The sequence below is a fragment of the Photinus pyralis genome, unplaced genomic scaffold, assembly GCF_008802855.1.
Source record: "Photinus pyralis isolate 1611_PpyrPB1 unplaced genomic scaffold, Ppyr1.3 Ppyr1.4_LG2, whole genome shotgun sequence".
In the NCBI taxonomy this organism is placed as follows: domain Eukaryota; kingdom Metazoa; phylum Arthropoda; class Insecta; order Coleoptera; family Lampyridae; genus Photinus; species Photinus pyralis.
This window is the reverse complement of record NW_022170403.1, coordinates 9,476,191-9,492,224: the sequence shown is the minus strand read 5'-3', so window position 1 is coordinate 9,492,224 and position 16,034 is coordinate 9,476,191. Positions and strand designations below refer to the sequence as shown.

General features: G+C 35.8%; 2 protein-coding genes across 3 annotated transcripts in view; one reads left to right on the top strand and one right to left on the bottom strand.

The window, feature by feature from the left end:
* LOC116163227 overlaps positions 1-10,799 on the bottom strand; it is a 49,344-nt gene extending 38,545 nt beyond the window's left edge. The window contains exon 1 of the mRNA XM_031477086.1: positions 10,734-10,799. Coding sequence (XP_031332946.1) covers positions 10,734-10,755 — 22 coding nt within the window. The 5' untranslated portion in view covers positions 10,756-10,799. The remainder of the gene's footprint in view (positions 1-10,733) is intronic.
* On the top strand, positions 220-14,252 carry LOC116163226 (sodium- and chloride-dependent glycine transporter 2-like). 2 transcript variants are annotated; one of them, XM_031477084.1, is made up of 6 exons: positions 220-485; positions 1,866-2,019; positions 11,733-12,011; positions 12,065-13,218; positions 13,265-13,420; positions 13,475-14,252. In XM_031477084.1, exons 1-6 carry the CDS (start codon positions 477-479, stop codon positions 13,616-13,618), a joined length of 1,896 nt encoding a protein of 631 aa, XP_031332944.1. In that variant the 5' UTR covers positions 220-476; the 3' UTR covers positions 13,619-14,252. The 2 variants fall into 2 exon arrangements, with proteins under 2 accessions (XP_031332944.1, XP_031332945.1); XM_031477085.1 differs by lacking the exons at positions 220-485; positions 1,866-2,019 and adding an exon at positions 2,240-2,271.
* Positions 14,253-16,034: the final 1,782 nt, after the last annotated feature.

Sequence of the window (16,034 nt, the reverse complement as noted above, 5' to 3'; positions counted from 1 at the left end):
TAGAAAATTAACGTACATAATATACAGTGAATTTTTTTAAATGCGAACATAGGAGTTTGCAACCAATGTAATTTCTCTATGTTCGATTTAAAACTCACTGTATATGTACGTAACATCGATAGGTACATGAGAAAGTTGCTAAATTATCGTATTCGTATCGAAATGTCTAAACATGGACTGCCTAATAGGTATCTTTAGTTTTTAGCCGCTGCCATACGCAGAAAGAACGACAATGCCAGACGACGATATTAGATCAGCACGCTCTACAATTAATCCCAAACTTGTAAAATCGCGAAAAACGCAATAAAGATTAACTGTATCCCTACTCCTCAGTTTCATACGCGATAACTTTATCTCACATATTTAGGTAATATATTATGTCAATTAATTAGATGGGCATACCTGCCTCAACAGTGATAGAAAGAGGTGGTTGCAGTAAAATAGTGAGAGTGTAATAAATAGGTAGTGAATTCAAAATGAAGGAGGTAAGTACCTACGTACGTTCTGTACATATAAATGGTTGATCCATAGCCTAATTGTTTGCAAGTAGAACGATTTCGAATAAATGCGGAACTTGCAGGTAAAAAAAATGTAGAAACTTCGTCGATATTGTGCTACCTACCAATACCTTTTTAATAACGAATGCGACACTCTTTTGAGATTTAGGTTACTACGTGTGGCACAGTTTCGTCGAACGCAAACCTTTTGCTAATCAATTATTGATAAATAGACATTAGACAATTATCTGCCCTGCCGTGTAGTTAGTTTAAACAGAGCTCAAAAATTTGCGTCTTACTTTAACAGATGCAAGTACCTATCTACTTAAAGTCTTTGATTTTTTCGGTTTTAAATGTATCTATGTATAGTAGATACCTTCATGGCTTCATCCCTTTGTAAATATTCAAATCGGATTTGAATTCTTCTCCGCGAGTTGTTAACCAACCCACCAAAATCGACACAGACAAAAAATGTAGTGCACAAGCCAAATTTTTGTTTTATATTAACATTCGTAATAAAGGTTCATTTAAGAAGAAATTAATTCTTGTAGGTATCTATAGGTAACGTAGTAACTGTTTTTAGTAGTGGTAGCACAGATTTAGAGTGTTTAAATCTGTGGTAGTAGACAGCGATAGGGGAACACTGAAAACCACGTCAACTACTACAAAATGCCAAATAGAATTGCTTGGAAAGGTAATTCTTCCTAAGACATTTGCTTAATCCCGTTCATTCGTCGTTAAACGATTTATCTAGGTCAATGATGTAAACTCTAAAGTATTGGTATTCGTTACCATTGGTTACCATTATCAGTGGATTTCATTAAAAAAATTGATATAAACCCCTTCAGAGCTACTGTCCAAACCATTTTGATAAGTTAAAGACTGCTTTGGCATTATACAATGTATGCACTTGAATAAACATACTTTGCTGATATCCACTTATAATCAATTATTATCTAACATGAATCGTTTGTATATCTGGAGCGAGTCACTCAACACTTGATCTTTCAAAGATGAATTTTTGCAAAAACAATTTCATCGTTAACTCTCCCTAATCTTTGATAACCACCATTACTGATAAGATATAGGCACTATATTGCTGCTAGACACTTACAAATGGTTATTTCCATAGAAATTATTTAATTCATATTATTTCTTGTAACATTTTATAGTGTTGTCCTCCGCTCATATAGCGTTGTCAATTTAACTCCAAGATAAAAACTTAAACTGGTATTTGTTATTCTGATAAAAGACACCGTTCTGCCAAAGTATTATTCACCTCTACGCAATCACTACCTATAGCGTAGCGTAGGACAGAATAAAAATTCCTATTCAATATTTACAGATATATATTCGTTTTACTTTCAGAAGGCTATTGAGACGAAAAGCGAGGTTGACGAAGTTGTTCCTGAAAGGTCGAGATGGAGTAGTCCTTTAGAATTCGTTGTTTCCTGCTTAGGTTACGCTGTTGGAATTGGAAACGTGTGGAGATTTCCGTACCTATGCTATAGAAATGGAGGAGGTTCGTGTATATTATTCACTGGCAAATTAGTAGTAGGGTATGCTAAAGGATCGAGATAATCCATGTATTACGATGTTTGTTCACATTTGGAGGAAACTGTTTTGAGTAAAAAATGCAAGTGATACTGACCGCGTTGCATGGATTACCCGCCGACCGTGTCCACATCACCGACAAGTGGACTAAGCCGAACGTGACCATAACATCGACTCACACACTTCTTAATGAAGTTGGGCGGTGTGACACACCAAGCAGGTTTTGACGTTAGGTTATTGTAGGTTTAGAATAGTTTTTTCACTTTTTTCGAACTACAAACCCATACGAAAATTCTTAATGAAACTGGACGGAGTGTGAAACAAAGCAACTTTGGATATTAGGTTATTTGTAGGTTTAGGACATTTATTTAAACTTCTTTAAAATGCAAACTGATATGTATAAAAATTTCATACAGAACCTGGACAGACTATGAGGCAAGGTATGATGAGGGGCCTGGTTTTTCCAATAGCCGGCGTTGTGGCCAAGTTCGGCTTAGTGTCTCTTGCACACGTATCGGCATTGTGGGCATTCGGCGAATTGTCCTAGACCTATCGCGATTGGATTGCATCGCAATATTCTTATAAAAAAGTTATAGAACTTTGAGTGAATCGGGAACAGGAAAAACTGCGCGCTCAATATAATAGAAATCAACATATTTCATTCCCTAGGTCATGTATCGAGTTCGGACTTTCGCTAGGCTATTCTCTATGATTCTTAGACGTGGAACAATTCAATATAACTCAAAATGTGCCCAAAATTATTCTTTACACATGAATTTGAAGTTGTACAAGCTTTCAAACGCATTATCTTGATGCTAAAAGCGTAGTACATCACATTCACATTTGATAACCGCGTATGTGTGATTCAAAAATGTTAAAATTCTTTTTCTGAGGCCATATAGATTTTGATCAAAACATGTCAAAATCGTTGTTCTTGCACCGAGATTGTTAGGAAAAAGACCAAGAGTATTATCTCACAACCCAAGACATAAATTTGATGCATTTTTGACGATCACATGGATTTTGATCAAAACATGTCAAAATCGTTATTTATGCACCAAGATCGTTGGGATAAAGAGCATTATTTCAATGGCCAAAACATGAATTTGATATATTATAATAAAAAAAACTTAAAGGCTGATTAAATTTCTGAAATAAGTATATTAGGTGGTACGTTTAGCTTCACTGTTTCCAGGAATTTATTTCTAAATGCATTCCGAGATGCATCAGTATGATAACTCAACCAGCAATAAAGAGGTCATCTTGATCTGTTGTCATTCAAGATTTCCAAGGATTTAAAATCTGTCCAGTGCAATATGTTGCAACTATAATTACAATTAAAAATCGAGTTTCAAAAAGCACCTCGTAATACACAAGAGTTCCAAGAACTTAAAGTGTGTCCAGTGTGACTATGCAACTAATAAATACAGTTTAAAAAAGCATACCTATGTTAATACACACAAGAGTTACAGGTTTGTACAAAGCGTTTGACCATTTTTTCACAATCTAAATTCTTACTGTACGTCAATTTAATATACCTCTTTAAGCAGTTAAGTAAATCATTACTAGCACAACACTGATACCTACAAAGAATGCTTATGGATGCACAGGATGATCAGGTCTCCCAAGTAATGCATACATTGCACTTATTTTCAACGTCCTTATCTTCAGAACTTTCTCTAAACAAGAAATTGTGATCAAAATTACTATCTAATGGTGTTGAAACACTTTTACAATCAGTCATTTCAAATTTCCTTAAAATATTTTCTAAATAGCCCTTTTGACTTAGGGTCAGGGTATTATTTCCTACATTTTGATTTATTGTAATTCCTAAGTAATAGGTTATTGGCCCCAAAGCTTTCATTTTAAAGTTTTTCATCATGGCCTCTTTAAGAAATTTAATTTTTGTATTGCACGAGCCTGTGATTATTAGATCATCAACATAAATTAGTACATATGTTTTTGAAGACTCTGAAATGTTGAAATATAAACAATAATCATACTTTGATCTTGCATAATTTTTGTGATAACATAAATTTGTGAAATTTTTCATACCAGTACCTCGGTGCACCTTTTAGCCTTCCTATACTGTATTCATTTTAAGAAGGTAGCGGTAGAAAGCATAGGGAAGCTTTGACCTTCACTGTGATTGGATAAAACACGAGTCAGTATTACAATGAAACATAAAACGACTGGTGAATTTTGTAAGGTGGTAGTTTATGTTGTCAACTAAACTGCCGAAGTGTCATTAGTTGTTATTGTCAAAGATTTATTTCTGTTCGCAGTGCTGAATATTTCGACAATAATTTGGTGTCGTTTTATATTTTTCCTGTGTGTGTTTATCTTCAAACACAGGGCCCTCTACTACCTTCTTATAATGAATGCAGTATACGTTTACATACCTTTCCTTTATCAACATTAAAATTAGGAGGTAAACACATTAAAACATTCTCTTTCAGCTCGCCATGCAAAAATGCACTACATGGTACGTGATACGTCTATTTGAAAAACGTTCTAATTTAAATTTACACTTATAGCTAACAGTGTTCGAAAAGTACTTAATTTAGCTGTCGGTGAGTATATTTCTTCACACACCCCACCTTTTTGTTTAAAACCTCGTGTAACTAGCCTAGCTTTATAACACATTATTTTACCTTCACTATCACCATTGAATAATAAATCTGAATATTCAATGCTATCACGTTTGACTTTAAACACTCACTTGCTGTCAATGATATCACAATCTTCTGGTTCGTCAATCACTTCCCAGGTGTCATTTTCTATTGAGGATGTCTTTTCAGTTTCCATCGCCTTTTCCCAGTGCCTTCTTAAATTTGACTGAAGTGCCTCTTCATAGGAATTTGGTTCATCAACGTCTGTTATACTAACAAAGCTTGTTTCGTAATCATACCACGAAAGGAGTTGTAACTGCTCCCTTGAACTAAGGCGCCTTTCCTCTCTGGGTAAAGTATCGCTGCTGTGTGTATCACTCGGCGTATCATAATCTTCGGCTGTGATATCCTCAATTCGATCTATCACTTGCTCATTGTTCATATCGTTTATGCCAAGTTGTAACTCTCCATTTGGGTTTACTTCTTCCACGATATCTTGCGACAGGATTACATCACGTTCTAATGTTACAATGTTTCTGTCTGGGAAATAGACTCGCACTCCTTTCGTTGTTTCTCCATATCCAACAAATATCCCCTTCTTGCTTTTCTAATCTAATTTTTGTCGTTCTTCGGGATATGTGTCCGCACTTTGCTTCCAAAAGGAAACTTAAACATCTTCAAATTAATGTCACCTTTACCTGTGTTCCACAGTTGATACGGGGTTTTCCCATCTACTGAACTAGTTCCCGTTCTGTTAATTATGAACATTGAATTTATAACTATCAAATTCAATGTTATGAAGACGGCCGTGTTCGCCGGAGCCGGACATTAGGGCGCGACCGAAAGGGCGCGACCGTTAGGGCACGAGACATATGGGCGCGTGGACATAAGGGCGCGAGGACATAAGGGCGCGGGACATAAGGGCGCGAGGACATATGGGCGCGGGATACAGGATTCTCTAAAAAAATATATTGTAGTTTGTTTGTGTTGATATATTATATCAACAGTCATTACACAGGGCGTTCAAGATACCAAAAACATATAATGCGTAATGCCAAAAGTTGGGTTATATCTTTTATATCCCTGGGTGCACTATCTTGTTGAAACCAACAGTTTCCAACTTTCGTTTTTTGCCAAAAATAGTCGAAATGAATTCTAATATTGCCAAACTGCGAAATGGATAAATCCGGTTGTATCCCAAATTTATTTTTCATCGCGACCACATTACATTTCCTTGCCCTTACGAAATGGAAAAGTGAAATGTTACATCTTCATTTTCTTTAATTAAAAATTACTAAATTAATTTGCTGACTTTTGTAGCATCGTAGAGAATCACCAAATTCCGACATCCCGTTCACCCGCAAATTGCGTATGAAATTTTGACTCCACCACCGAATAGATAGATTTCAGCTTAATCGATTCAACCGTTCCCTTTTAAATATTTTCAGAAATGACCCAGCAGTCAAAAAGGCATTGTGAATTTTGAATCTATCAAACCCAAATTTTGGCGTCGCCTATTCTATGGTGTCGGCTATGCCTATTTTGAAATTCGTGCAATTCCTATCTATAAATTTGATAAAGAATTCATCTGCACAATTACATCGCAATCGGTGCGGTGGTTCTATTCTGGTTGGACATAAAAATCGAGCGAGCGAGCGATTGGGAGAAAGCATAACATTCCCTTATAAACAACTATGAAGACCCTAAAAACATAGAAATAGAAGTGGAAGTAATATAAAAAGTGTGACCCAACTTTGGACATTGCGTATTATGTTTTTGTTATCTCGAATGCCCCGTATAATGACTGTTGATAGAAAACATTAACGCAAACTAACGACAATATATTTTGTTAGAGAATATTCTGTCCCGCGTCCATATGTCCTCGCGCCCTTATGTCCCGCGCCCATTTGTTTCGCGCCCTTTTGTCTTCGCGCCCTTATGTCCACGCGCCCTAACGGCCGCGTCCTTATGGTCGCGCCCTTTCGGCGGCGCCCTAATGTCCTAGACCGTGCCAAGAGGACGTGCCTTTGCATCAGAGAGATTTTATTGTTGCCTTGCCCGATCCCACTGCTTCCTGCAACTAGGCAGTTATCCTGGACTTGCGGTTCTGCATCATGCTCCAATTCCTTTTTGCTCATCCGAAAGAGCATTATAAAAAGTTTGTTTGTTTGCCTCGCAACTGCACACACACGGTTACTTTTTTCATGGACCAATTTTGCACTCGTAGCATCTGCCACCATTCGAAACCCTTTGTATAATGCCTTTCCTTGTGAACACAGGTTAATTTTCAAACTTGGAACATGCAACACATTATATATTTCCATCTCGATGAAATTCTCACTATTATATGATTGAATAAGAATTTTACCAATCCCGACTGCCATAATTGTTGATCCGTCGCCAATGTTTACTGCTCTTGCCTAATTTTATATTCAAAGTCTAGGCTCACCTAGGTTATCGTACGTGCTGTACATCTTTCGATCATTACACATATGCTCAGATGCCCCACTGTCCAAATACCATTCAGTATCCAACTGCAATTCAGTAACTCCAACGAATGCCAAACCTCCTTCACCACTGCCACTGCTCTCCTCCTTTGTTTTCTGTTTCGATTTTCGGAACCAGCAATCTTTAAACATGTGCCCCTTTTTCTTACAGGGGTTACACTCGACATTTTTATTTTTAAACCGTCCACCACTTCTGCATTCGTCCTTTTTATGCCCGGCTTTACCACAAGAGAAGCACTTCACTTGTGATTGTTGTTTTGCGGTTAATGCAACTGTCTCTTCACCCGAACCCAAACGTTCTTCTGCTATCAATAACCTTGCACTTAAGTTTGTTAAATTACGCTTGTCTTTCGGAACCGACTCCACGCGGAAACGAAATGTTTATATTGTTCAGGCAAGGACATTAGTATTTTTGTGATAACCATATTTTCTGGTATATTTTCCTTTTGTTGTTTAATTTGCGCAACCAGATTTTGTATCTTAGTTATGAAATCCATTACACTGCCTTCAAATTTCATATTTAAAAACTTCTGCTGTAGTAAGTGTACACTAACGTTCGACTGTCTTTCATATATCGACTTCAGTTTTGTCCACATTTCATGTGCCGATTCACACATTAATACATGAGAAAAAGGACCTGACTCCATGCGTGTTACTAACACTTCCTGTGCCTTCGCATCCTTCACTTCGAACTCTTTCACTTCCTTCCCTGTGTGTACCCCATCGGGTTGTTTTACAGTTCCCACAGTTATAACATAAAGTTCCTTGGCCGTGAGTATTACCTTGATTTGAAATTTCCACACGTTCCAGTTATTCTTGTTTAGCTAAATAAATTGGGTCACCACTCACCACCTGTTGCTCCATTTTACTGTTTTCTACCCTTGCCGTTTTACAACGTATATTCCCTCTGTAACAGTTTTATACACCCGTTTGGTCTGGGCCCATAACCTGAGGCAGAGTTGGCCTTTTTCAAGTATAACAACAGTAATATTATATCATTATTTATTAAAGTAAACGGAAAACTGTATTTTTACATGAAAAACAAAACGTGCTTTTTCTGACCTTTTTTAGCAAGCCCTGAACGGAACGCCCCCTTACGTACTAACTAGTAACCACACAGTGGCGTAACATTATAGATTGTTCACAAGCACAATACAATGTGCTGCACTGTGTGATTTTACAATCAATTATAAATCCAGTTTCACCTACTTGTTGTTGTAGCAGAAAACTTACAGATAGGTATACAAAACGAGACATAAAATGTGCCTATAGTATAATAATTATATGCACTTGTGCACACATGACTAGAAAATGCGAGTCGCCAATGTAATTTTGTAAATTGTAACCAATATTAAGTTAAGAAACACTTTAGAGCACTATTACACATGACATTTCCGAGGATTCCCACCAAAGTTATTTATCCATCATTATTACACACTAATTGGGTAATTGCAATGGCACTTCCAATTCAAGTAAGAAGCGTATGACATTTTCAATTTGGCGGTGATTCTTGTGACGTCTTTGGGATAAAAACGTCATCTGCGCGGATTTGCGTGTAGTTATAGACATACCTTGTCTTATTGTACCATGATAAAAATCACCGTCTTTGTAAATAAAATGACTTCGGTTGAAGAAGACAATACACCGTCTATTCAGTGACTTATTGTTGCAGCAGAAGAACCTGTAAAATCCAAATGCAAAAGCTTATTATTATATAAAGAATATATGAAAAACTGTTGGCGTGGATTAATAGCAAGCATCTTTCAAACAATGTAGTGTTTAAATCTTCTACCCTTCGGTGCATTCATTCAAAACTTCATCAATATTGCGATTAGAAAGTGGAACAGATTTGGCAGCATACTCTAAACCACGGGCGCTTGTGAAAGCTTCCCACCAAATTACAAATATAGGCCCGTATGAATAAAAGTAAGCAAATGCTTATACTTGCAAAATTCAAAGTAAATACTCGTAACTGCCCCTTCATACTGGTCTGTTTAGCATGGTTTAGCAGCGCTGCACTGCGTCCTGTCCTTCTGCTTAGAAGCGCTGCTAAGTCGCCCAGTGCGAAGGAGCACTTACGAGTATTCACTTTGAATTTTGTAAGTATAAGCATTTGCTTACTTTTATTCATACGGGCCATTGTTTCATATGTCATATTCGAAGTAACGTTACTTAGCAACCTTTAAAGCTCGGCGTGTTTTAAACAGCGATTCTGATGCAGGTATAATAAAATAGTATATTGAAAGACAAGTGTTACAATGCGACCTATTGTAATACGATAAAGCATTGTAACACGCGTTTTCATACTATTTTTTCTATTTCGGTGCTTTAATTTAATTTAAAAAATCATTATCAGAAACTATAGGGAACATTAGAACAGCTAACATGTTTTATGTTGGGAACACTTTTTATGTCGTTAAGTTTTAGGTTGGCAGCGTAGTAAGACTGACATTTTGAAGTTCAAACATGGAAGTACCCAACGAAGTACCTACTTGTACTAACTAGTAACTGCCAACTTAAGAGATGAGTTACCAAAAAAAAACGACTATAATCACTGTCTTTGTACAACTGTTTTCGGCCGAAAACAGTTGTACAAAATCATCATTGTGACACCGAAATAGAAAAAAGTGATTGTAATACTGAGGATCCTTCGGTATTTCGTTGTATCGGTTTATTTCTTACAGGTATATCTTCTATAGAACGTGCGTGAACGTCAGTGATTGTTAAATTACTTTAAAAACAAACCACGTATCACATGAGGAGAAAAATAAAAAAGCGAAAGCTGTCAAATTTTTATTTGCATCTACAAAAGCTATCAGATTTTAAAACCAGGAAAATAAAAAAATTAAAATGGCGAGTTGGCCTAGTTTACATTGAGATTTTCCTGTCATTCAAGTTCGTGTACTTGTGGTAATCGAAACTGTATGATGTTCAGATTTTGACATCAACTCGAATTCGTACCTATACTTTATTATCAATAAAATTTAGTGTTTTGACATGTTTGTCATAATTTTCGTTATCATACAGTTTATCAAATTCACACGTACCCTCTAGCTAAATTGATAGCTACGCAAGTCAGCATTTATCTGACTATAACTTTTGTTAATGATCTAGTATATCATATGATTAATTGAAGCTCCTTTTCAAATGCTTTCATTTCATTTCATAAACGGAACTAAATCACGAACTAATTACCTTTTGAATTAATTCCTGACAATAAATGTGTTTCGTCAAAGAGCAATACCAAATCAAAGAATTGGTACAAAAACGTTTATAAATTACGCAATTAACGTACCGGATTGGAATAAAGCATTTTTGGAGTCTTTAATCGTCGTTCCAAAAACCATACCCGTACAACATAATAAAATACCTACTACAAAATAGAGGTTCTAAAGTGGTTAGCACCTACTTCGATAAAGTACATATTATCATGGAATTGACGTACCTATGTATAATGACACGACGGAATACGTTTGAACTTCGAACGAATTTGTCATATCTTGGTCAAAATATATGTAGTCGTGAGAATCAAGGTGCACAAATATTGATTCTAAAGTACTTACTTGACCCAATTTCCTTGATCATTTCGAAGAAGAAGATACACCGAACTACTACCTACTTCAGTTGGTACTTTATACTTAATAATCACTATAATCGATTATGAATTAATTTCACTCGATCAAAGGTTGATAGGGTTAAAAGGAATTCCCGTAATGTAAACGCACATCAATGACCTACACTCGAAATTCATTATCTTAAGTGCATTCGGTTTTTCATAAAGCATCAAAACAAATTTAAGGTACATTTGTCCTAATCTTTTAATCATTTTCTCACTTGCTTAATCAAAAAACCTTTAGTCACAATCGGTTAGTAATATTTGAATTTTTAGCCTTCAAATGGTCGCGAAGGGACTGATTAGTGACTTTTCTTTCTCGGTGCTAGTATGTCCCTTTCCCTATCTGCAAATGCTATTGGTTTTGTTAAAAGAATCAATGAGTATGTGACTGAGGGTATCGGACAGAAACCAAGTAATAACGACAAAAATATTTAGAAATATAAATTGAGTACCTATACTCAAATTCACTATCGGACTCATAATGCCATTTTGCCTAGAAACGATTTCACCTTATATATTCCTTAAAATAATTAGGTACCTACAAACAATTATGAACTCTTAAGACATTATTTTAAATGATTGATTGTGAGTAAAATAACGGGCGATCAAAAATAAGTTGCCACCGAGTTCTCTTTTTAGTACGATTTCCCATGTGTACTACCTACACAAAAATTCCAAGGGTGACTCGACACAACTCATTTTTTATCGCATAAGTAGTACGACGCAGCTATAGCGAACTAATGAAGCACTTCCCAGTTGTAGTCTACTAGGTATTTGCGTATTCATTTGGTCAAATAAGTATCGTAATCAAAAATTAAATTGATTGGATATTGGACACCACTTTATTTTCTGATCTTAAGAGACTGCGATCACATTCCAGTAAAATAATTAGCTTTATGATTTCCAGGGTTTACCAATATTATTTAAATATTGTTTTATATTTCAGGAGTATTTGTTCTGATCTATCTCCTAATGGTAATTTTAATGGGAATGCCGATTTTTCTATTGGAACTAGTCATTGGGCAGTATTCCGGTCTAGGGCCAGATCAATGTTTTAGCCGAATCGCTCCAATATTTTCTGGTTTGGGGTATTGTACGTTAGTCGTGATATATCTAGTCACTGTGTATTATATGGTTATCATTGCGTGGTCCGTATTTTATTTCTTTGCATCATTCAGAACCGAGCTCGGTTGGGGTTCGTGTGATCATGAGTTTAATACCAAAGGTAAAACCAAAACTGTCAATTTGAAATATTTGATGCAAAATTGTACGTTTTAGGTTGTTTCGATGCGATTGCGGATGAAAGCTGTGGTCTAAACGCAACTTTTTATAACTACAAATGTACATCCGTCGCAGAATTATGTAGTGAATACAACTTCGATCATATGGTAAACCGCACATATTGTGGGTTACAAAATGGAACGGAGGTACACATAAGTACAATTATCAACAGAACATTATCATCTGAAGAATACTTCAGTCAATTTGTATTGGGAATAAATGGTGCAACCTGGGAAAATTTTGGAGAATTCCGTTGGCAATTATTTTTATGTCTCCTATTTTCGTGGATCGTAGGATACTTCTGCGTAATTCGTGGCATTAAGTCATCAGGAAAAGCTGCATACTTCACCGCGCTATTTCCCTACGTGATATTAACTGCGTTAGTTATTAGAGGTGCCACTCTTGAGGGCGCAGTAGACGGAATTTTACATTACATCACGCCGAAGTGGGAAATGTTGGGAGACGTCGATGTTTGGGGTAGCGCAGCGTCACAAACGTTTTATTCTTTTGGAATAAGTTGTGGATCTTTAATAACTTTAGCATCGTACAATAACTTTAAGAATAACTGCATGAAAGACGTGGTAATTATTGCAGCGGCCAATTTATTCACCTCCATTTATGCTGGACTTGCAATTTTTGCTATGCTTGGATTTCTGGCAAAACAGTTAGATGTTCCAATTGAAAATGTAGCTACGGATGGTCCAGGACTAGCTTTTGTGGCTTATCCGGAGGCACTTCTACGAATTCCTATCCCACAGCTTTGGAGTGTCTTGTTCTTCTTTATGGTAATCATCCTTGGCCTTGGCAGTCAATTCGCCGGAATTGAAGCAGTTAGTGTTACAATTCTTGATAAATGGCCGCATTTGAGAAAACGCCAGTACCTAGTACAAATAGGAATTTGCCTTTCTTGCTTTATATTGGCAATTCCTATGTGCTTTAGTGGAGGAATATATATATTTACACTTTTGGAATGGAACACCGCATCATGGGCTATTTTATTAATCGGTCTCGGAGAAATTGTTTCTGTTTCCTGGGCTTACGGATGTAGACGATTCTTACAGCACATGAAGGATATGACTATTAGCATGCCCAAATTAGTGTATTGGTATTGGTGGGTATGTTGGGTAATAGTAACGCCACTTACTTTAATTGTAAGTATCTTTGTTGTAGAATAAATTGTACAAACTTCACTTTTAGGGTGTATTTACTTTCCAAATGGTTATATTTGCACCAGCTTTATATGAGGACTACATATTTCCAGAATGGGCCAATATGATAGGTATATTAATAGGGGTATCTACATTGGCTCCGTTACCGATATTTGCTATATATTCATATTTCACAAAACCATATGTAAGTTATATAGAATTTGCATAGCTACAACAATAATCTATCTAACGTTTTCAGACCGGCATGGAATGGTTTAAACCAACTAAGGAGTGGGGACCCCAAAGTGACACTTCGGAGAGTGTCGTAAACTTGACAAGGTGTACCAGTGGATCGATACGTTCTAGTTACGATTCTGGGATTACAGTCGCTATGGCTTCGTGATTCGTCTAATGTGAATAGTTCTGTATTAGGGTTAAGAAGTTATGATTACGTTAAGCTGTGTACAAATCTGACACATGACAAACGATACGTTCATTATAATGTATCTGTATGTACCTACTCTAAAGAAACTTAAAGTACGAGGGTTGTATTTTTCCAACCTCAGATAGAGGGTATAGAAATAAAAGTGTAAATGTTTACAATAAAACAAATTTATTACCAAACGTTACATACAACTTCGGTTACTGCTCAGCATGATTATCGTTTTGATTGAGGCACTGGTCATACTGGTAGACAAACTTTCCAATATCCTCTTAAAAAAACACATATGTATGTAGCTTTTGGCAATAAATTAATTGTACTATACACGATACTTCCTATTTTATACCTTATCGGAGGTTGAAAAAAAAACAGCTCTCGTAATAAGCTTCTATCATCATTGTATAAATCATGGAATACTCATTAATTAAAGTATCTTTCTGTATAGATAATGCATATTTATTTATTACACTGAAAAAATATATAGCTAGGCGAGTTCTAGCATGACAGACTAGCCATATAACGCCCTCATGTGGATTCGTTAACATCATATTACGCTGTTACCTTATCTTTAAGAAAACGTATTTATTTGTATTGATAAATGAAGTCACATTTATTACGACAATTTAATAAAACAAAAGTCAAAGTAGGTGTTGTTTAGTTCATTTTCCTCTATAGTCGATTTACATTTCAATGGTATGGCCATTGAATTTATAACCATCATTGAATAAATAATATTACTTAAACCTCTCGCCAGGAAAGATTGCCGATCACAGAACGCTTGATCTTGATCTACAATCTATGTTTTTCTTAAGACGCGAGCGACTTCCGGGATAGTATCGTGTTAATGTTAAACGACAAGACTTTTCGTTCAACATTGGCACGATCCTATTCCGGAAGTCGCTCTCGTCTTAAGAAAAACATAGATTGTAGATCGACACAAGGTGTGCTGTGACCGGCAATCTTTCCTGGCGAGAGTTTTATATTCAATGTAACGATGTAACTATTTGTAAATTTAATGGTATGGCAAATGGTTAGACCACCAACAATACACACTTCTAAGTATATTCTTTGAATATTAGGTATATTTTTATGATTCCTAGTAAACAAGACAAGTCTATCGAAAAGCTGTAGTTAATATTTAAATGAAGATGCACAATTACCTGTTTCGGTTACTGCGTGGACAAAATTAGCAATGTTTACAAACATTTCCTACATTTTTAATGACACTGTTATTTCCAGTCTTTTATTCGAATCAATTTTACTGGTCAAATGATTTACAGATTTTTATAATTATTAGGTAGAAATGTGTATAGGTATAAATGAACTATAATTCATTTCCGTATGGTAGATCCTGATAAAACGACAGCCTTTTTTGATACCAATACGCATTTTCATGGTTTCTGGCTAACTTGACACAACCGTAGCTAAATGTTAAAAAAAGTAAAAAATTGATAGAATAGAATAAATTTATTGAAATGATATTCTGCATTCAATAAAGAGAAAATGCCGAAAATCACATGTCAACGTATTACATATGCGATATACATCACTAACGGTATGTAGACGTTTCTAACAAACTTTGATAAACAAAAATTTGTTTGTAAAAGCAATTCTCTCTCAAAAGAAATTATATTGTAATTTTTAGTCAGTATTGTTAACTTAGCAATAGGACATATACCTACTACTCCGTTCAATAGTTATTGCTCCAGTAGTAGGCCATGCTCAAGGTTGGTATAACCTTGCCAAACACCCTCTATTCCACGACCATTGTTTCATTGGGAGTATCTGAATCGTTATTATCAATACCTGATTCTGACTCAGATTCCTCCAATGAAATAATGAAAGGTGGAATGTTTTCAAACGAAACATTTCCCATATATTTCACCCAGTCTTCCGAAATTAGTTTTTCACAATGAATACAAACATTTTGCCACATGTCAGAAGTACAATTTGAAAGAGCCTCAAGCCATAAATTTGTAACCTTATCCTTGGACGAAAGCTGAGAATGTATATGTTTGTAAGTTTTACAGAACCCCCATGCCATTTCAAAAGGATTGTACTCGCAATGGTACGGAGGCAATCTAAGAACCAAGTTTCGTCCAGATACACGAATGTTATATTTTCATTTGAATTTTTGTATTGCAAGAATTTCCTCAAAAATGTAATTTTGGATGCAACAACGTCCATTTACGTGTTTGTATTTATAACCCATGGATTTTAGAATGTTATATAGTTTTCCCCTTATCAAAATCAAAATTTTCCCGCGCGTCCCTTAGTAAAGCTGAATTTATAGTTCCGTACCCGCAACACCGTACCGTAACGTTTGGAATTAAACCTTACTTGTTTGGTGTGAACATTTATAATTCGCGTTAACGTT